Source organism: Stegodyphus dumicola, chromosome X2 (genome assembly GCF_044657685.1).
Source record: "Stegodyphus dumicola isolate Sdum_Otavi_A_Nest chromosome X2, ASM4465768v1".
In the NCBI taxonomy this organism is placed as follows: Eukaryota; Metazoa; Arthropoda; class Arachnida; order Araneae; family Eresidae; genus Stegodyphus; species Stegodyphus dumicola.
The window spans coordinates 191,085,782-191,109,388 of record NC_140781.1 but is presented as its reverse complement, the minus strand read 5'-3'; the positions used below and the strand labels follow the sequence as shown (position 1 = coordinate 191,109,388).

The window sequence follows — 23,607 nt, the reverse complement described above, 5'->3', positions numbered from 1 at the left end:
CTGAAACTACCAAGATTCTAACAGAGTTGGCCTCTTAACGCTAATTGGCTACGAAGCTATCACGGGCCTAATGTACGGCCGAGCGTAATAATAAGATTCTAACAGAGTTGGCCCCTTAACGGTAATTGAATATGAAGCTATCAAAGGCCTAAAGTACGGCCGAGCGTAATAATAGCTTAAGAGAGAGTAGTCTAAAAAGGTGGATGCATGCAGCCAGAATATCTGGTATCCCTCTCACTAAGACTGCAGATTTCGCGGTTATATACTGCTCTTTCTCATTAACATTCAGACATGATTCTAAAACTATGTTCTGGCCGAAAGTGGTAAGTTGAAGTAAGAATAAATAGGAAAGGAAGTTTAACTCAAAATTTAACTGTTAATAAAATTAACATAATCTCTACAAGATGACTATTAAGAACATTTCACAGCTTCCTCTTCATGAAATCAAAAACATAAATGCATATTCAGAAGATAATATTGTGTACCTATCTTTAAAATAGGAGTTTACTGTCAGTTATTGCATGTTAACCAAAGAATTGTAATCAGTGTCTTCTAACATATTCAAAGTTTTAATATTTTTCACATTAAATCAAGTTACGTCTTCAGTGGATAAAATACACATAAATATGTATTATGCACACAGATACATACATACATAAATATATATTATGCATATAGATAGTCTAACATAATAAAACAGACAACAAAGAACTGACAAACTACTGTCTAAGCCATGGGTACACAAAGAAGCACAGTATTTTAAACTATTAAATTCAAAAATTTAAACCCCAACCTCCTGATTGAGTGTTTTCTCCAACACTTGTAATTTTATACGATCTGAGCTTTGTTCAAGAGTGGTGGTGGTTGTAGTACTTTGTAGTGGTGGTACTAAAGGTTTTCAATTTTTGTTTAGATTGAGTTAATCAAAAGGTTGAGAATCGCTGGTCTAAATGATTAAAGGAACAATGTTGCTTCTTATGAGAAAAAGTTCAAAATATTATTATTTATTTAGTATGGTTAAAATGGATCTTAATAATTCACAATATCAATTAACAACATTTCTTAATGTCGCATTTAAATTATTTGGAGCATGAAAATAAAAAGTTCTAAATAAAAACTCTGGCTCACTTTCAAATTTGTCTCAGTTTAATTATATTTTAATAATTATAAGACAATTATCACTTCTAATAATTATAATACAATTAAAGAGAATTATCACTTCTCTAATCCCACTGTTTTTTGCTGTAATAAAATGCAAAGAATACGTATGGTTAGAGTAAAGAGAAGGGTACCCCTTGTATTATCACAAAGTTGTTTCATTTATCGCCAAGTTGTTGTTTCACTTATAGTAGTCCGAGTAGTTGAATGTTATGGAAACCCTATTATGATGTAATCAGTTGCATGATTGCGATAAATTCATAAAGGCTTCTGGTGTGTGTTGGTTAGGAAGTATATTGCTTGTTTTGTGGTTTAGAAGGTAAAATGGCTGAATGTGGTAAGATTAATTTAAAGTTTCTGATTTGGAAAGAAGGGGAAAAGTGTATTACTTAACTGGTGTGTAAATGAAAGTAGCTATTATTAAGTGTTCTGTTTGTAGTAAGGAAATGTATATGGTCGATCGATAAATGGTGCTACGGGGACATTTTTACTCTCATTTTGTGAATTTATGTGGTGAGGCCAGCATACAGATTCTAGTTCAGATAATTTTAGGAAGTTTTTGGATGCTGTTTGACTGAAGACATGTTAATTCGCAAATAAAGTAAGTGGATATTTTCTTTGTGTAGTGCAAAGATGAATTTCCTTTTTATGTTATTTCATTGTTTGATTTAAAATGTAGTTTATTGAAATTATATATTTTTTTGTTGGCTGCTTCTTTGACTTTTTAAGTGAATCTAGTTTGATGTGTACATGGACAAAGTCAAAGGAGTACACAATGCCTAGTTTGTGCAATTCTCTGATTTTTTTAAAGTGAAAATAGGTCTCTGTGTACATGGATACCGAGTTTGTGCAATCTTTGTCTTGTTATTTTGGCTTTGTGTAGCCGCAAAGTATCATATGTCACTGAATATGATCAAGCTAACAAAAACAATTTTCTTCCCATAAAAGCTTTTACGAACACTTTCATATTTTGCAAAAGTTTTTAAACTTTGCTATCAAAATCCAACTGTACAACTTTTATTTTTTGAATACAGTTAATTGTGGAGGAAAATATTAAAACAGCAATAGTTAACAAAAACTGCAAATTTTCTCATTTTACATTAAAAAAAATTAAATTACAGAAATTGATAAAAAGTACTATATTTTACTTTTTTGGTTAAACTACAATATCCAAGTATTTTTGTATAATAATTCAACATTTTCTACATCTAAGTAGAAAGTTGTAAAGAATCACACTAATAATAAATTCTGTAAATATTTTTTAACACTGTAAGCAGAAGGTCTCTAAACAGAGCAAACAGAGAAATGAGGTCTTTCTTAGATGTGCATACATAACAGTATTTCGTCTTTTCATGGTAGTTTACTGGAAGTTATGATAATCTGTAATTTCACAAAAAAACTCAGCAGACAACTATAATTGTCTAGGATGTTAAGTGTCATATAGCCAAAGTTTTAACTGAAGTTCTACTAGTTACTAGCCAAGAATTATAAAAAAATTAATCCTGGCATTGAATTTTTATCTTTATTTTCGTGTAACAATATGCAGGTACTAATGGTACTCATGCAGTAGATTCTTGATGTATAGTCATATACTTTCCAAAATATGCAATATACTGATTTCCAAGGAAGAAGCTATAATTATAACTCTACAAACAACACAGAAGGTCTGTAATGAAAATGAAGATAGAATGACAAGGAAAAGAACTCATGTAAAACGAAGGTCTCTGGCCTACTAAAATAAATAGAACACAGCTATACACATTCTGATATCTAATATATCAGTTGAATATTTGGGCAAATAAAAACTAGAAGCTATTAAAATTACAAGGTGTCAAAAATAAATATCATAAAAATAACTGATGCATATGTGTAACGGAACATGATATCTAATGAGAGGGTTTATGAATTAAGTATGCATAAAAAATATTTTAGAACACTAAATTGAACATTCCATGTGATAAATAAAGCTTCCAAACAGTAGAGATAACAACACTTAAAAATACAAAATTGGAATAAAAAGAACACAAAACAAAAAGCGTCTAAGATCAGGTTTTAACTTTCAAAGCAAAAACACTGCCCTCATACAAAATGAAACTTTTAGGGCATCGTAGATCAGCAGTTCTCAATTTTTAATGCTTTAATCTTTAATGCAAGTGATGCACACCTCTTGCCCTTTAACAGACAATCATTCTCCTATCCTCCTTTCCAAAACTTGAAAAATATATATACTTTTATTTAAATTTTAATTATTTTTTAATATGTTTTATATATTAAACATGAAAAAGCATAGAAAATGCTGATAAATACCAAAATTGGAATAAAAGTAAATTTTATATTTATAAATTAAAACTAAATACTTAACATGCAAATAAAAAGCAGATTGCATTCCCTCCCTGAAACAAAGAAACTGTCCCCCCCAGGGGAAATTACTTTACCCTGCTTGCAGGGGCATAGCTAGAGGGAGGCAGGGGGAACACCTGTGCCCGGGTGCAGCATCCAAGGTGTGTGTCACACATAGACACAAAAATTTTTAAATAAGGTAAGTTAATATTTCCTTTTTGTACTGTTCAGATTAGATAATATGTATTTCCATTTTTATGTTATTTCCTTACTTTATTTTGATTTAAAATGCAGTTTATTGAGGTTATAATTTTTTTGTGTTTTATCGCATTATGTTTGGACGCCAAAAAAAATGTCAATTTTAGCCCAGGTTTTTGCTTTGAAATGTATTTCTCCCTGAATTTTTGAATGAAATGTTTTCCATTCTTGAGAAGTTTAGTTTAGTTTATTTAATTATGGCAGAGCACACTAGGGCTACCTGCCTAAGGGGAGGGATGCTTTCGTGGAGGACTTTCTAAGGGAACTGGCTTGTATACATGTTTTACATGGGGAAAACCATGAAAACTCCCATGCAGCCAGCCCGTTCGCGGGATTCGAACCTTGGACCGAACTACCAGTGTTCAACAACTTTACCGTTCGGCCGCCAGAGGGCCCCATTCTTGGGAAAATAAAAGGGGCGCAAAATCTTCAATTGTCCTCGGGCGCAAAATACCCTAGCTACAGCAGTGGCTGTTTGAGAATGCCCGTCTTACACCAACTTAGGTTAAGATTTATCTCCAGGTCAAAGAACATTGTAAATTCAGGATTTGCCAACAGATGTATTACTGATGCAGTATTAAAAATATAGCATTCAGTATACTTCATATTATAAGATCCTGTGATGTTTACAAATGGAACATTACAACAGACAGTTACATAATTTAGTACAATTAGTTTTGAATAATTTAATTCAATTAACAATAGATACGCTTTGTTGCCAGATTCTAGCTAACCTTTTTTTTGGCAATACTCTTTCACGTCACTCAGTAAACAAAGATTTCAGAAACTTTTATAATATAAATTCAGATAGGTAGAGAGAAGTAACTAAATTTATGATTACAGAGAAATTGCCAAGATTCCAGAATATTTCGCTAGACACCCATGTCAGAAAAGCTGTTATGTTTCACGAACATTCCAATTTTGGAACAGAGATCTAACACCATAGCATATAAGCTTTAAATAAGCACAACGGAGACTTAAATGGCTAAAAATATAAAGAACAGCAAGTCTACTATAACAACTTTCAAAAAAAGAATATAAATGCAAAATTTCACGTTTAAATCAAAACCTGAAGATATGAATGTATCGGTTTTTCCATTCTAGCAGTTCTCAGCAAAAAATATTACGAAAATATTATCTTTATTATTTCATTTTTCTTGTTAAAACATATTTAGACAATTCTGAAATTTATACAGTACAAAGTCCGTAATCCGGACTCGTCGGGACTTCGGCAATTCCGGATTATAGATCATCAATTTAAATCTGGTAAGACAGCATGCAGAAATGATACAATTAAAAATATGAAATCGTAATTTATGAAATAAAGAACAATTATGATCTAAAGGGTATCAAAATTTACAAAAGAAAAAGCTTAATATTTATTTTACTTTATTAAACATTTCTTTCAATGTATTGTTTAAGATGCTTCCACAAAAAATTCAAAAAGTTCCTTTTTCTTGTGTCATATATAATGGACTTTCCAATGCCATACTTCTCGCATAATTTTGAGACGGATACGCCTTTATCCATTTTTTGCAGTAATTCCACTTTTTGTTTAATGGACATCGAAACATGCTTTCGCTTTGTAGATCCTTTGGCAGCTTCAGAATTGGAAACTCTTTTTGACATAATCGAAAGTTCAAGCTTAATTTTTATAAAATTGTTCTAACAGTCTGCAAAAAATAATAAGACAGATCCAATTAGAAGATTAAGGAACAGCGCAACCTGCAACATTAACTGAAATGCCTTAGATAATTTTAGCCTAGCTTATACCGTCCATTATACATTAAACGTGCATGTGTAAATGCATTTTGTGTTTAGGCTTGCGCATAAATTTTGTAGCTTTGAGGTCCGGATTATAGATCATTCCAGATTATGGACGTCCGGATTTCAGACTTTGTACATGTACTTCAGTTGTTGAAGAAAATTTATTTAACAAATAATTCTAATTAAATTTGGCTTTGTCACTAACTACTTAACATGACAAGCACTTACGTCATATTACTTATGTCAAGCAGTGACATTTATAACAACAATCCATTTTTCTCTAACTTTAATCAAAGCTTCAAATCTGTAATTACTGTAATAATATGGATGCTAAGAATGGCGATACTTTGAATCATGGCCAGTAGAATTATTCTTTTTATATCTTGATAAAATAACGTTTATAATATAAACATATATTTTTTATGAAGACGCAAATAAATTGGCCCTAAGTGACAGATTCTTTAACAAATTTTTACATTTTTCACATCCGAAGACAGAAAAGTGTAGCATCAGACAGTACGCTTAGAAGGCAGCAGAACAAGAGAATGAATGCAATGAGTGCAAGATGAAAACTCGGTTCAGTATAAGCTTTATTTTGACTGGTTAATTTTAAGTTTCAATTCAAAATTATTATTGGATGAAGTCTTATGTGCCTTTGTCATTAAATTATCATGCGATGAGAATAAATTTTAAAATGACACACTTCAGCGAGATCTATTACAAGTAGTAACTATTTTCACAACAAAGGGAAAATAACTAAATTAAAATGGGGAGTTAACAGACTACTGCAGAATTGAAGTTAGAATTTTGATTAACATAATTTTTTATCTTATATGTACCTCATTTGTTAAAGAAAATTGATGTAAATACTGAAATCCAACTAAACATTACATTTTTTTTTACTAACAATAAACATTCTAAGCATTTAAATCACATTTGGTAAAAGCATATTTACGGGCACCCTTTGGCGATTTTTGGCAGTACATGGATACCAAGTTTGTGCAATTATTTCACTTGTTATTTTGGCTTGTGTAGTGGCAATTTTTGTGCCAAAAATCATTGCTACACAAAACACAAAGTCAAAGAATTGTACAAACTCGGTATCCATGTACACATCGACTTATTTTCACTTTAAAAAATATCCCAGAACTGCACAAAAATGCATTGCGCACTTCCTTGACTTTATCCATGCACACATCGACCTATTTTCACTTAAAAAAAATCAGAGAATTGTACAAAATATGCTTTGCTCACTAGTTGTTTCATTTATCGCCAAGTTGTTTCATTTATGGTAGCCTGAGTAGTTGAATGCTATGGAAACCCTATAATGATGTAATTGGTTTCATGACTGCGGTGAATATGAATAATGGGAAAAATTTTGGATAAAAAGTAGGTTGTTATTTTGTGGTTTACATGGTTGAATGTTGTAAGATTAATTTGAATTTTCTGTACAATTTAGAACAAAAGGGGGAGAAAGCATTACAGTCAAAAGTCGTTAATTTGGACAGCCATAATCCGGACCTCAAAGCTACAAACTTTCTGCCCATGCGTCGCATTGACGCATGCGAGTAAGACCTTTACGGCTGCGAATATGCGTGTTTGCATGCACATAATACGTTTACGCATGTGCATTTAATGTATAACGGATGGTGTAAGCTAAGCTAAAATTATCTAATTCAGTTAATGTTACAGATTGTGTTGTTCCTTAATCTTCGAATTGGATGCGGCTTATTATTTTTTGCAGACTGTTAGAGCAATTTTATAAAAGTAAGCTTGAACTTCAGATTATGTCAAATAGAATTTTCGATATATATTTACTAATATGTAAAGGATCTACAAAGTGAAAGTATGTTTCGAAGTCCATTAAACAAAAAGTGGAATTGCTGCAAAAAATGGATAAAGGCATATCCTTTGTTTCTCTAACCATTCCGAAATCTGTTTATTAATTTCACGCTACTCTGGGGGGGGGGGGGAATGTCACGTCACACAATGAATTGGAAGTTGATCTGTCAGCACTATCCTTATCTTCAGGGCAGATGTTTTTATTTTATTTGGCTTATAATTCCTTACTAAATGTAGTATTTCATCTGGATGTACTCCGTCTTTGATATGATTTAAATCAATTTCCTCCTCATTATAATTCACTTCCGATAGTGAAGAAAGTGACACAGAGGTTATTGAAAACGAAAAAATTTCGATTGACAAATTAGTCGGTATTCTCGACACAGCAATTATAGGACTTGAACAGCGGAACTTTGTAACTGAAGAAGAAATTATGTCTGTTTATAGAATTAAAGAAAAAGTATTATCACATAAGACGAAGCAACTTAAACAACTTACATTGAAAGAAATGTTTAATAAAGTAAACAAATAAATATTAACCTTTTTTTTTTTTTTTTTTTGTACATTTTGATACCCTTTAGATCATAATTGTTCTTTATTTCATAAATTACGGTTTCATATTTTTAATTTTAGAATTTCTGCATGCCATCTTACCAGATTTAAACTGATGATCTATAATCCGGAATCGCCGAAGTCCCGACGAGTCCGGATTAACGACTTTTGACTGTAATTCACTGGTGTGTGAATGAAGGTTTACTTAGTTGCCTTTATAACTGTCCTGTTTGTAAGAAGGAAATGCATATTGGCAAACGTCAGAGACATTTTTTACTCTTATTTTTGTAAGTTTATGTGGCGATGCCAGTATACAGATTTTAGTTCAGATAATTTTAGGAAGTTTTTAAATGCTGTTAAGGAATTTTGTTTGACTGAAGACAGGGAAATTTGTAAATACGGTAAATGGATATTTCCTTTATGTAGTGCTAAAATGAATTTCCTTTATGTTATTTCATTGTTTAAAATAAGAGTTTATTGAGATTATTTATTTTTTGTTGGCTGCTCCTTTGACGTTTTAAAGTAAATATAGATCAATGTGCACATGGACAAAGTTAAAAGAGTGCATAATGCCTAATTTGTGCAAGTCTCTGATTTTTTTTTTAAGTGAAAAGCATTTAACTTGTGTACATTATGTGTACATGGATACAGAGGTTGTGCAATTCTTTGACTTGTTATTTTGGATTTGTATAACGGCGATTTTTGCCACTACACAAAGCCAAAATAACAAGTCAAAAAATTGCACAAACTCTGTGTCTATGTACCGCCAAAAATCGCCAAGGGGTGCCCGTAAATATATTTTTACTGCCAGCCTGTTTACCTCAGTTTGAACTGCCAGTATTCAGCATTCTTTGCCACTCAGCCATTATTGCCGAGGTCTCAGAACTTAAGGAACAGTTTTGACACATTTTATTAATTTGTAAGTATTTCTAAATTTTCACGGCAAACTTCACAAATAATGATTAAAAAATTTACAGATTTTTTTTGACTTTTTAAAGCTCTTTATAATACTCTGGTTGCAAATCATGAATATTAATTTTAAACCTACACTAATGTTAATAAAAGTCACTGCACTGGATTCCTTTTCACGTTTAATTAAATTTTTACACGAGTGAAGCTCAGGCTGGAAATAGACAGCGCTAAATCAAGAAAACATCTGTCAGTAGAATTTTATTTTACATAGGATGAATTTAAACAAGTGCGCAAAACTTTAATGGGTGGTAGAAGGCAACTATATGCACAATATTCGTCATAGAATGTATCGTCGGACTGCAAGCAGTGAGAAGTTAAAGGGTAGTTTTCCACTGCCCCATTTAAAGAATTAACATAAGAATGAGAGGAGATAACAGTAAACATTTTATAAACAGAACATGCTCAAAAGACCTTCTGCCAGCTTTAATGCAGGCTTCATACCTGCAGAATTGGGACTGAGGCACATCTGTGAAGACACCAGCCATTTCCCGAATATCGGCAGCGAAGGCAATCCTGGTAATTAGATCCATACTGGATTCAATGAGGCACCCGTAGATTAGGCTTTTCATAAGGCCCTACAGGAAAAATGCCCAAACACGATAGATCTGGTGATCTTGGTGGCCAAGCTATAGGACCCCCTCAACCAATCCATAGTCCTGGAAATTTTGTGGTTTGTATAACTGGCAACCCAAGATAGAAAATGCCTTTGGGTGCAAGGACTGGTTTTGGACTGGATATTTTGCGTTCCGACCACACGATCTTTGATGAATATTGTTCGCACAGCTGCATTCTATCACGCACTGAAGTTTTGACTACTTGTTCAGATTCCCCCTGTATATAATGGACATTTTTTCTATAAGAATTTAACATATAAAAATAAATGCAAAAAACACATTTTTGTATTTTTAATAAAAGCAGTTATCCAAACATAGGTTATTGTCTAACAATTCTTATAAAAGCATTAAATTTTTCCAGCCTGGTATATAAAGCTATCACAACATTCTATTTTTTCCCTTCCTTCTTGTTCTGGATTTGAAGTGATACTTCTAAAACAAGCTTATATTTCAATAAAGTAGTACACCTTTATCAAGATGATTAGAAGTTTTTTTTTTTTTTAACTGTCATGTTCTTCAGAATATTCTAAACAAATAACTAACACCTTGATAAAGCATAAAAACTATTTATTAGGAGTTGTAAAATACTGTGAAAAATGGATGCTTGATGCACTAAAGCTGAAATGTATGGAAATGCCTTTAACACTCTAAACTCACAGAGAGGAAAAATGTTTCATAAATTTTTTTGCTGAGCAATTACTGAACAAACAAATATTATTCAGATTAACGGTATGCTTAGAATTTATAACTGCTCAGAATCTTTATATACTTTCAAAACTAAGTAACTTTTGGTTTATTTTCAGCTTCATAGATTTAGCTGTGAATGTTTTAGCTTGTTTCGTTATGCTCATGAAATGTTTTGCATATACTGCCATGTTATTCTTGGTATACTAGCGTTTCACTAGATAAGCCAAACACAAATACTTTTGATGAGGTCAATTCCCAGGGGCTGAATACGCTTGCAGTATCAGTATTTTTAAGGATTTCAACATATGTGATAATAATTATGATGCAAATTCAAGTACTCCAAAGCAGCATCACTGTTATTAACAGACAGCCCGAAAATATGTCATCATATAACACATTACTTACCTAAACATGGAAGCTTTCTGAAACATAACATTCAATATTACAGATACTGCAACTTTCCTTTGCATAAACAAAACTGCTAGCACAGAGCAAACACATTAAAAGATACTAACAAAGCAAGAATTTGGCAACAAAGCGGAACATTTCAGCACTTTCTGTCAGAACTTCTGAATATAATGGCTATAATCCATGTATTTAGACGGATAACCGCGAGAAACATGGGTAAATCCTAATCTTGATTTTGGTTATGAGATAGTGTGGGCACATTTTAATCAGTTGTAAATTCGATTCCTTATTATGCAGGGTTTGTACAACACAGCACGAAATCCTAAATACCGCAACCAATATTTCTTGTATTTTTCTTAGGAAACAAGAGCATAAATACTTGCCTAAGGCTACCATGCAAGCTTTCCGCAATTCGCTGTGATGAATGCGCTTGATCTCGCGATCGCTGAGTATTTTTTCTAAAGCTCGAATAATAAACATTTTATTGGTCTTCACACTTTGGCGCATTATAAATAAATTTTTAATTATGTTAACATTCTCCTAAATACACATAAGTTATAACTTAATTAGTAAAATTTCAAAATTAATTACAAAACATAACACCATGCGGACGTCACCACAACATTATAAACACTACTGCCATGATCATGTCATTCGGTGTCACCAGATCGTAAAACTTATTCGCTAAGAAACTTATTTTCCCTAAAATCCCTAGAAAACCATGTAATAATGAGCTTGGCTATTTTTAAACAGTTTTGATTTCTGCATTTCTCACCAAATGTGTGACGTATTTAAAATGCGCTTCCCCAAAAAGAAAAAAAAAAAAAGAAAAAAAAAAGAAAAAAAAAAAAAAACTTTTGAAACACACAACTTTCAAAATGAAATATTTGATTTTTCTTTTTCAAGATATATTTTGAGTTTAGGAAGTATTTCTGGACACGCCAAAACTGATATACAAACAAATCTGCTCCTGTTTTCAATTTACCGTATCTCAATACATTCGGAATTTTAATGAAATTTTGATTTAAAAAGTTATTTGGTATTCGTTAGCTGCAAACTACTTTTCCTTAGAAAATCATCTCGAAGCCTATAATTTATCTCGAAGATTTGACATTTACATTCTTGGGAAAATAATATTCAGTGCTTAGCCTCGCATCAAGTGCCGGACAAAGGCATTTTCAAGCATCAGGCTGAAAGCATGTTTGGCCCCATTTAATATAACATTATTACCATATCAGCTAACTGGCCATTTCGGGTCACATGAAGCCTAGCGCCCTGAGCAACCACCCATATAGTCGACCCTTCATTTAGTACTGCTACTAAAAGGCCTATTTCTTCCAATCGCATGGTGAAAGAATCAATGTTGTCAAGTTTCTTGGTTCAAACAAATTTAATAGCTCTGTCGCGTCACGATCAAACTCCATGTGTAGGAGACGGCTGCTTCAGACAGACGATTATGTAACGGCTGGGCGAAGTCGAGAGAAGGAGCGCCGCTTTTGATTGGACTATTTTTTTATTATTCTTATTTTTTCTTTAAGCAGGGAATTCCCTTTCCACTCAGTTATATGTATGCCCTTGTTAGAGTAATGTAACGTTTTTCGCTTGCGTAAGATATTCATATTAAAATCTTTATATTAATAATCCCTGCTATGATTATTTAATTTGTAACCTGCACGTTGTAGCCCTGAGAGTTGCAATACACACACAGATCGTATTTTATTCTCGAGTGTCGTAAATAGTAAATATGGCTTCCGCTATTTTATATTTTTGATGAAATATGGATATCAAAGTTTTGAAAGCAAAACGAAAGTTGCTGAGAACAGCGTTTACGGTATGCTGCAACGATATATATATAGCTCAGAAGATCGAAAACAAAAGTTTAGAAAAGGACGAAGTCAGTACGTTGTTTAAACAGGTTCAGGACAAATTCACACGCTTAGAAACAAGAAAAAGTTTCGAATTTGTTGCTACGTGATGATGGCCACCCTTCAAGACGAATATTTCGAGGATTTTTTTTAAAGCAGAGGAATACCGAGACTTCTGCTTGATTTTGTTCGCTGTCAGAAAATGCAAAGAAGGCAAATTCGCTTACGGGAGGAACAACAACCGAGCAAAAAAGGAAATTCAAGCTTCCGAAACAGGAATTGAGGAAATTTAGTAGAGAACGGAAAGATTTTCTTGCTTTTTGGTCAGAGTTTGAAAAAATTCACAAAGATGATTCTATTGTGGATGAAGACAAATTTCAATATCTGATAAAATGTGTGGTAGCAGATTCTAAAGCGTCAAGACTGGTAACAAGTTTTCCGCCAACAAAAGAAAATTATTCAAAGGTAATTGCACAACTTAAAGAACGCTTTGGGACAGATGAAATTTTGGTTCAGATTTATGTACGAGATCTACTTTCCATAGTAATGAAAAATGCTGCTGGTCGGATCAAAGGAGATTTACCTGAACCAGTGGCGTAGCGAGCATAACTGGCGTCCCCCCACTCCCGAAAAAAACACAGTGATATGATGAAAATCTTGTTTGCAGACCATTTGGCGCCCCTCTACGAACAGCGCCCGGGGCATCATACACCTCCTTGCCCCCCTCTCCCGAAAAAAAAAACACAGTGATATGAAGAAAATCTTGTTCGCAGACCGTTTGGCGCCCCTCTGCGAACGGCGCCCGGGGCATCATACACCCCCTTGCCCCCCTCGCTACGCCACTGACCTGAACTTTATGATTTACTTGAGAGCAAGCTCATGGCACTCGAAAGCCTCGGTAGAACTAAGGGAAAATTTGCTGAATTTTTAGAGCCACTTGTTGAGTCCTGTTTACTATAGACTATTCTTCGTGCGTGGGAAAGAAGCCGTCAGAGCAAGATAGTGCGCGTCCTTCGGATAAACTTTTGTGCTTTCTTCGAAACGAAGTGCAAAGTGAGGAAATGATTAAGGTCGCTCGTACTGGGTTAGGAGCTTCATGTTATGCGCATTCTCGTCCACATTCTGATGATCCAGGTTGCTCTACAGCTGCTCCCTTGGTAAATTTTCGAGACAATACAGGTAGGCGAAATTTACGTTGTATTTTTTGTGAGAAATCTCACAATTCTGCCGAATGTTTTTCTGCTCGCAAAATCTCTTTAGAACATAAACGAAAGCTTTTGGTGTCAAAGCGCTCCTGTTTTCGCTGGCTACGAGTTGGAAATAGTTCACGGGGATGCAAAAATAAAGTAAAATGTTTAACTTGTGATAAATTTTACTATACCATTATGTGCTCTAATAGTGAATCTGTAAAGCCAAATGAGACTGACAGTACTGTTATTTCAAGTAATGTATTGTGTAATCAGTCTACTGTTAATGAAAATCTGTATTTGCAAACACTTGTTTTAAAAATAGTATTAAAAGTAGCAAGATGTAGCTATAGGTGTGAAAAAAGGTAGAACTCCGAGGGACCTATGTCGGGGCTATATTGTGCGTGTAGCGAAAGATCCCATTCGAGTCCGTACAGAGTCCAGCCGGTGAATTCAGACACATGTGGTATTACATTATCTTGATGAAACATTACCTTTTTTCGCCGTAACTCAGTTCGGCATTTTTCCTTTATATCAGTGTCAACGCGGACTAGCATCTCGCTGTACAACTTACTGTCGAGGGTTTCACCTTTTCCTAGGTACTCTTTGTGGATAATACCACGGGAATCCCACCAAATACAAAGCATGATCTTTTTGTTAGTCAAATTGCATTTTGCGATGCTGCCGATGGGATCACTGGGTGCAAACTAAACCCCTTTTCGGCCTGTGTTGTTGAAGTGAATCCACTGTTCATCACAAGTGACGATCCAGTCCAGAATTTTGTCCTTGTGTTGATATTTGAGATTAGTCCTTGTGCAGATTAGTGCAGGCTTCGAAAATGTCTGTCCTTTGCTTGAGCCAGCTCATGCGGCACATAGTGATTGAACTTGTACGTCAAGTTTATGCGATGCTTAGCGCGACTAATGGACATGGCACTAGCACATAATTTCTTAACAGGCTCTCGAGTGGTTGCTTACTGATCTTCTTCTACAAGCTCTCGCAGGCGGACCTCATCAGCATCAGTAGGTCGGCCAGAGCGCTCTGCTTCTTCAGTGTGATAGACCTTGTTTTTGAACTTTCGGTACCAAACCTTCACAGTGTCATATGATACAACAGCATTAGTACCTAAAGATCTACACATCATTTGGTGACATTCTATAGTTGACGTTTTGCAACAGAACTGGAAGTAAATTATGGTTCTAATCTGTTAGCATGACAGTTCCATTTCAGACTCCTTGTATTTAATGATAACGACATTTTTTACAAATTTCATAACTTAATGTACTGAAGCAGGTCTCTTCCTTTCAAATGCCGAAAATCATTCGACAATGTATGATTAAACAAGCCAACAGGAAGTGTTTGTGCAGATGATATTTGTGGTGGCGGCAAAATTTCGTTAAAACGCGATATTTCAACACAATTCATTATTTTCGCCTTTATTTCGCTATTAAAAATTGTCTTTTATCCGAACGAAAAATTATTGGAGATATTTTATGTGAGCATATGTCTAATCACACCTGTGCAAATGGGACAGATTGTGGCACTTGCCTAAGTTAAGAAATGAGAGGAGAAACAAAATTAAAATACGAGTATAAAGTAAAGAGTAAATGAGAAAAAATGATTTACGGAGTTATTTAGTAGACTCCGATTTAGATATGGCTTAGGCTAAAATCATCAAGCATGTTCTCTTTTTATTACCTAAAAAAACTTGTTTCCATTCCAGAGTTCATTTATAGAAAATTTATCGATTTAAAAGAATTATGCTGATTTGAATATTTAAGAATTATAATAAATTTATAGTTTGAAACGACGACAAATAAAAATTGGAACAAATTTTTGATTTGTCTACATAATTCAGTGTTCTAAATCTCAGTCGAATATATGATCTTCTAGTAACCGGCTTCCCGTACTGTACTTTACCCCATAATATTACAGGAAAAGAATGCTTTAATTTGTTAAAAATGTGTTATTTCACAAATGTTTTAATTTAAGTTTGAATATTTAGAGAACTTCATTTAAAAATTGACTGCATGTTAAACTTTGAGTTCTATCAAAATTAATGAAATTAATAAAAAATAAATTAATGAAAAATTCCAATATCAAACAATCTAAGATAGAAATAAAAGTTTTATAAAACATTAGAAACTTTTTTATTAATTTTTTTAAAATTATGACCACAAATCTTTCGTTAAAAGCATTTACAGTCTTTGGAGGCAGGTAGATAAATAATTGGAAGAACCGAGATTTTCGCCCCAAAACAGTTTTCCAAAGTTCCACTGGATTTTCTCCATGTCAGATTCAAATCATTGGCCAGATACCTTTAGACGGGTTTCCACTAAAAGCTGATCAGAAGAGTCGAATGACTTGTCTGTTCTAAAATTCCTATTTAAGGATTTCTATTAGTCATTGTAATCATTTCATAGTAAATCAAAATTAGCATAACTAATTTTGAATTTTACATTTTGCTCACATATATTTAACTTACTTTAAATATTTTTTGAGTTTTAGCAAAACTTTTATTCTTTCAGCCCTTGGAATAATTTTTAGAGACATTAGGATTTTTTTGGAAGCCGGAGAGATGAAAAATTGGCACACGCCTTCGCCGGAAATCGAACCACGGACCTCTGGAATACCGGCCCAACGTGCAGAACTACTACACAACAAAGGCATGCTAGGAAAGCGGGAGATATACCTTATATACTCCCCTTTTTAAAGGGCGACTCGGGGTTTTGGGGGACTCAATCGCCAAATCCTGGTTGTAGAGAATCATCATCCACAACCCTTTTAGTTCGGGCGCCACTGTAGAGACATTAGGTAATTTTTTGGAAGTAGGAAAGATGAAAAATTAACAAAAGCCTTCGCTGGGAATCGAACCGCGGACCCAGCCCAGCGTGCAGAGCCACTACACCACGAAGGTACGCTAGGAAAGCGGGAGAAACACCCTTATAAATTTTAGCACCACGAAAATAGTTTCTTTACATTAATTTTTTGACGCATTTGCTGCTCCTTAAAACTAGAAATAAATATCGCCATTAGACATAACTTCTCAGAGACGATCACCTTCGCAGAAGACATTTGGAAGTATGGTTGGAAGTATGGTTGGGATTAAAAGTTATTCATTGTATTTTTAAAAAAATATTAAAGAATCGAAATACTCTTAATTTATAAAGTCGAAATATTTTAATTCTTGAAGCTCGCCAGTTCTTGGGCCATTATACAAAAAGCTTTTAAAATTCAAGAGCATTAATCCAAGAGCTGGAATAAGATAATAATATCGTTTAAAAGAAGTAAAACAGGTTTTGAGTAGAAAGAAGTGCTTGAAATAAATAAACAAGAATTTCGCATTTTTAATAAAGAATAAGTTTATAAATATAAACAAACATTTCTAGTTGACTATAATATATTCATGAAATTATGTTCCTAAGATGTACAAATTTTGAATTTTTCTGCGTTGAAAGATATATTTTCCCACCTAGATTAAAGATCAGGTACTTTCTTCTAGTTTTAAAATTTATTTCAATTTATAATTGTCAACTGGTTTTGTTAAAAGCAAATTGTAAATGAAAGAAGGCCTAGCGATATATATTACAACAGAAAAGTGCTTTTCATTTGAGTGAGAAACAGTTCGATAATTTAAATAACAGAGCTAGCAAGTTTTCTTTATTTTTAATCTTATCTAGGCACTTCTTCTAAAAAGAATGAAGCAGGTGACACGGAAAAGAATTTGCTGTTCGAGATATGAAAGTTATTTTAAAATAAATTATCAGTTTACAAATGGCTTTTGCATAAAAATGTTAGTTTAGATTTACAAAGCTCAACATCGAACCTAGCTCAATATCGAACCATCTTACGTGCGTGTAAACACTGTTCTATACGTGCGTGTAAACACTGTTCGATAAGATTTAAAATACATATCATCAACGTAGCGTGTAGTCAATTATCTGTTTTACATGCAGTAGTCATTACCTGCTGTGCACGTAAGAATAAGCAAAATAACATATAAATAAGCAACAGAAACGGAATTAATCGCTTTTTATTTAATATATATATATATATATATATATATATTAGGCGATAGATTTGAAATTGTGCACAATTTGAAATTGGTTAAAATTATAAAATATTACATCACTGCTTGTTAAAAAGACATATAGCGCAATTTACATTTCAAATTATGCGTATAACTAAAACAATATCTATTTCTTTAATGCGAATCGCATTGAAGGGATAAAAAGTTGCTCTTTCGCCATGTATGGTCTGTACAATTATTATTAAATTTTTTTATTGTAATAAAATACAAATATCGAAAGAAATCTTTTCAAATTTCTCAAAATCTCCGTCTATACATAATGCTTTTTTTTTTGAATTTATAATAAAACATTTAAAATTACTGGACATTACTATTTTAGATTTTCATAGAAAACGTATGAATGTGGGTGCCAATATGCGAAAGCAAACGTAGCAGACCTTTTCATTCCACAAGCCTCTCATTTATTAAATTTGGTAATTGATGATGCAAAAACTTCCAGAAGTTTTCGAATTATAATTCACTATTTCTAACACGTAGTGTTACATTATTGAGCATAAACCTGCTTTCTGCTGCTGAGGGAGAAAGCAAAATCGAAGAAATAAGATCACTTATATATAACACCAGCAAATTTAAAAGCTCATTTAGAAATTACAGCAGATGATATTTAAGATATCAATTATAATATTCAGCCAGATAATTTAATTTCGATTATTTTTCATTTAAATTTGCTTGCAATTGCTTTGCTTGATTTTGTTATGACGTCTTAAATGGCGTAAATGTTGCAAACAAAATGACGCGTAATACAACATTTAATGTGCAAATTATTATAGAAAATTCGAACTCATTGCAAAAGATCTGAAGAAATTCAGGACTGTTCAAAAGTTTATAAGATTATGTTAATTTTTCTAACAGTTAAATTTTGAATTAAAGTTCCTTTCCTATCGTTTCTTAATTTCAACTTACAACTTCAGGCAAGAACGTATTTTTAGAATCACGTTTGAATGCAAATTTGAGGAGTAGTATTTACAGTTTTAGTTAAAGAGAACCAGTGATTCTGGCTAGCACGTGTCCTCTTTTCTAGAGTACTCTCTCTTAAGCTATTATTGCACTCGGTCGTACTTTAAGCCTTTGATAGCTTCGCAGTTAATTATCGTTAAGGGGTCAACTCTGTTAGAAGTTTGATAGCTTCGGCTATATCATTTTAGTTAAGATTAGCTTAGTTCTTAGTCTCTTACGTTCAAGCCCGGGTGTCGGCTTTATTGTACAACTCCAAAACGGCGTTCTGTTACACCTTATTGGAATAATAAAGGGTTATTTCACCCTTCTTACTTGCTGTTTTCTATATCACGAACTCAAGCGATCATTCGCTTACCAGTTCTTAAGATTCTTCAAATTCAATTGTAACTTAAAAGTACACAGTACAGAATCTTACAAGTTTACTGACGTCATTGCTTCTATTAAGGTGGGGGTAATCACCCCATTATTGAAATTGTTTCTTCAGGACGTTTGAAAGAGAACAAAAAGTAACGGGAAAGCACAGATTAGCCTATAAATAATATCTAAAAAAGTTTAAAATCCAGTTCTTTTTTTCCTCAAGGATTTAGACAACACGCTGTCATGAAATATCAAAAGATTTATATTGATAAACAGCTCAATTTGCTTATAATTTCTTTAATTTAAAAGAACGGAATTATGTAAGCAAATTTAAAGAATGGAGTAAGATTTATTTAAACACTGCAAAGATATACACACAAGATTCAGCGATACTAAAAGTTATCACACTCAGGATACTGATACTATTTTTTTTTTTTTTTTTTTTTTTGGAAATAAGAACTATGGAAGTTTTACTTAAAAAAAAAAGAAAAGAAAAGGGAACAAAGCGTTTTATAAGTTTTAGAACTGAATTTGTTTTAGCCAATCGAAGCGAAATTAAGTTATAATTCATATCCGTGCTTACTACCATATTTCAACTTCTTTCAATGAAATAACATCAACTTACTGAAAGAATTTCAAATTTATTTTTTTTACTTCCTTATTCAAAGTGAAGGAAATATTGTAATCGTGAAAAATTTCGGGTATCATATTTAAACGGAAATATACATTTTGACATTTCCCAAATCCATTTGGACCCCATTTTTGCGTGACATCTGTACGTACGAGTAGTTTAGAGGAATCGTTTTCCAAAACGAATTGTAAAATGGATTTAAAATAGCTTAAAAAGATATTTTTCGTGACGTCTGAACGTGCGTATGTATGTACGTGTGTATGCATATATGTATATATGTACGTATGTATGCACGTATGTATGTATGTATGTATCTCGCGTAACTCAATTATGATTAGCCGTAGAACGTTGAAATTTTGTACATTGGGCTGCTATGGCATCTAGCTGTACACTTCCCTTTTTTTAATTGCAATCGGCAGTACCAAACGTATGTAAAATTAAAAATAATAATAATAATTTTCTACAAATAACGAAATGTAACTTTTAATGCGATATTCTGGTTCCTATACTTATATTTAGAAAAGTTTTATGCTCGTTATGAAAAGATAAAATTATAAGACGTTTGAATCTCGTTACGACAAAAATTGGCCGTGATATCTAATTTCAAAATTTGCAATTTTTGCGTACAACGAAGTCATATGGTGCCTTCATTTCCAAGCGTTTCCATATTTTACTCACTTATTTAGCATCTCTTGTATTTGCATCATCTGGGAGAATTTTCAAAGCTAAAATTAATTAAACATAATTTGAGATTAACAGTATTCGAATAACGTGTTATCAATTCACTAGTGACATCAATAGAAACGGTTTTGTGAAATACGTATATGTAATACTTTTGGGTGATACGAACATATCTGAAATACTGGTTGTGTAGTAGATTGTGTAGTAGAAGCACGATTCGCTTGGTAGTTAAATCCTTTTCTTTCTGAAAAAAAAAAAAAAAAAAAAAAAAAAAGTCTTTAGAAGCACATTTCTTCTTGATTGATACAACATTAGGGAGGGCTATAAGCGGCCCACAATTTTATATAAACAAATCACATTGTTGCAACAGTTGAAGCTGTCAAGCGGTTAATAACATGTTTATGTAACTAGAGCAGGGGAGGAAAGAGATGCATATTTAAGCAGTTGGCGTATTTAAAGGCTTGGCTGCTTTGTTTTAATCCTGAACAGCGACTGATCTATAACTTACAGCAATGCCTATTATTGCAGAAGACTAATGATGTCAGCAACGTACTACAGATGCTTTGAAAGGGGCTATATTTAAGTCAGAATTAGGAATTAAAATAGATATTTCCTATTAAGTTAAGAATTTGTTTAATAATTCTCCTACATACTTTTATATTTTACATATATATGTGTGCGTGTGTGTAATAACAGTTTTGTAACGGCTTAAACATGAGCATATATACGTAGTGAACCGACATCGTATATACCATAGCTCAAAATGTATTATTGCTCTGTGACCGTTGGATAAAAGCAAAAATTTTATTGATTTTTCATATAAGCATACGTATATATTATACTTGTATTCAAAATAAATAAAAATTTATTGGAATTACTTTCACTATGATTTTCATATTCTGTTTTATTGGTGGGGGCGTTAAAACATAGCTTTGCACAAAGGCGCATCCGACCCACAAAGGTCTATTGCTCTGTAGTCTGGGTTTCGATTCCTGTCAGAATGAAATGACATCACGAATTTTTTTTGGGGTGATTTTCCCTCTTGCAAAATAAATAACGCAAGACAATATTCCTCAAAAACACCTTCCCAAACGTAAGTCTCTAAATCAAATTAATTTTATATGCTTTGACCAATCATTTACAATTAACGTAATAACTCATTAATACTTATATGAATAAACCGTTAGTTTAACATTACATTGTCTATATTTAAGCTCTAAATAAGAGCTTTCAAAAATCCTCTCAGTGGTCATACAATAGCATTATCGAGCAATGTGATTGATTACACCGAACAGCAATACTGTACATAACAGTTATACTTATAACAGATAGAAAATAGAAACAGGATATTTACTTGTATTCCTCTTGATAAAAATAGATTATGTCGAATGATTAAAGAAAAAAATAAGCAAAATCCATTCAGAGCTCAAGAGAATTTTCTTTTTTACTTTACAGACCTTTTTGATAAGAGATGAATGTCACTATTTCCTGAGGTCAAAAATTGCTTCGGAGAATAGATTTTATTCATACAAAAAAAGGCTCCCATTAAAATCGCTTACTCTTTTCTTAAATAGAATTTTAGAAAATCTGCAGAATGAAATTCGAAATAAGCTTCTTTAATTGGGAAAAAAATGCTTAGAAATTTACAGGAAGCAAAAAATAAGATAATACTAAGCAAGATAAAAAGTGAAATGTCATGAAAAGTTAACACAAAGCTACCATTGCTGTAAGTAAGCTCCACTTGAATCTATGAGCGTATATTCATGTTCAAGTGAAAAACATTAATTAAATAGCATAAGTATTACGGAAGTCACATGGCTCAGTATTGAAATGAAAATTTCTACGAAATTGGCATGTGTTTCTATGGAACTTTTGAAATTTAAAATTTGATCAAAGAATGCTCGTATATACGAGTTGAATATGCATGCTTTCATTAAAAAAAAAAAAAAACTCTTGGAATGACATTAATTTTGTGTCACACAGATTCTCTACATATGTCCAAATTTTAAAACAAATTTAGATTTAAAAGTTTCGAATATAAAAAAATGCTGATTTTTATCTTAATACGATTTTGTTATTGGATAAAAGTTGTATTACATGTATATTACAGTAATATTTTTATTAGAGTGTTAAAAAGCACTTTGGGAGAAAGATCTCTTTAATTTGGCTTTTTATTTTTATTTCCAATAAATGCAAAGTGTCAAGGATCTATTATCGTTAATCATATTACGCGCAATAATAATAATAATAATTAAAAAAAATCAGTGTAATTTTCATATTTATTGGATTTATAAATAGTTTGGGACTGCGAAGAACATAAAATCTGTTTGAAAAATGGGGTTTTATCTTTGGAACATGTTAAAATCCTCAAGCAAGAAAATTTTGTGTCAGTTAGCAGCAGAACTAGAATTTTTATAGAATAAAAACTGAAATTCCGAATTTATAACTTTGAAAAACGGCATATGATGATTCTATGTAAGTGGAATCGAGCTTAAATTTTGTTCATTGCAATACCTCAGAATGTATGCAATGTGATAAGTCTTAAACTGACATTAAAGAGTTTTCTGTAGGTATATCTTAATAAATTGTACTGAAGATAATTTGTAATTTAGTTACACATTTGTTGTTTTAACGTATTAAGCATATATTTATTTTTAATACATAGAAGGTATATAATTGAATCCAATAAACCCATACATAATTGTCAGGAAAGCTATTTTGTATGCAAATAGTTTCCAATGTTATAAGAAACTTTAAGTTTTATTTTGTAGATTAAATTTTAATTTTCACTTGACATTATTCTGATTCAGAAAATAAAATACCACCACTAATTTTGTTTAACCCTTTAACTGTCAAGTTATTTTGATGATTTGGGTACACAAATTGTCAAATTTTTTTATTGAAAAAATCAAATGTATAGTACAAAATAAAATATACTTAAGTAGTTAAAAATTAATATTTTGAAGTACATGGGTAAAATTTTTAAAGTTTTGTAGCCACAGCATATTTGCTTGAGGCGGCTGCCACTCAACATGGCAGTTGTAAAGTTCGCTTCTAGTGGAGCATTATTATCTAAAAATGAAAAAAATAAATTATTTTCTAAAAATAAATAAATGAAAAAAATAAATTAATAAAAGTGAATACCTATTAGTAGTTCAGTAATTCAGTCTTGTGTGGTATTACTGGAAACACTTTTCCAAGCACAAACCAACTCCACAATCACTACATCAGAATCGTGTTT

General features: G+C 32.4%; 1 protein-coding gene across 3 annotated transcripts in view; it reads right to left on the bottom strand.

Moving 5' to 3' along the window:
- Sec71 (ADP ribosylation factor guanine nucleotide exchange factor Sec71) overlaps positions 1-11,265 on the bottom strand; it is a 142,900-nt gene extending 131,635 nt beyond the window's left edge. For 2 of the 3 annotated variants that reach the window (XM_035353086.2, XM_035353087.2), the window contains exon 1: positions 10,982-11,262. In XM_035353086.2, the coding sequence (XP_035208977.1) occupies positions 10,982-11,105 (124 nt within the window). In that variant the 5' untranslated portion in view covers positions 11,106-11,262. Of the gene's footprint in view, positions 1-10,981 lie in introns of all 3 variants that reach the window. The other variant, XM_085809346.1, reaches the window with a different exon arrangement.
- Between the last annotated feature and the right edge of the window lie 12,342 nt (positions 11,266-23,607).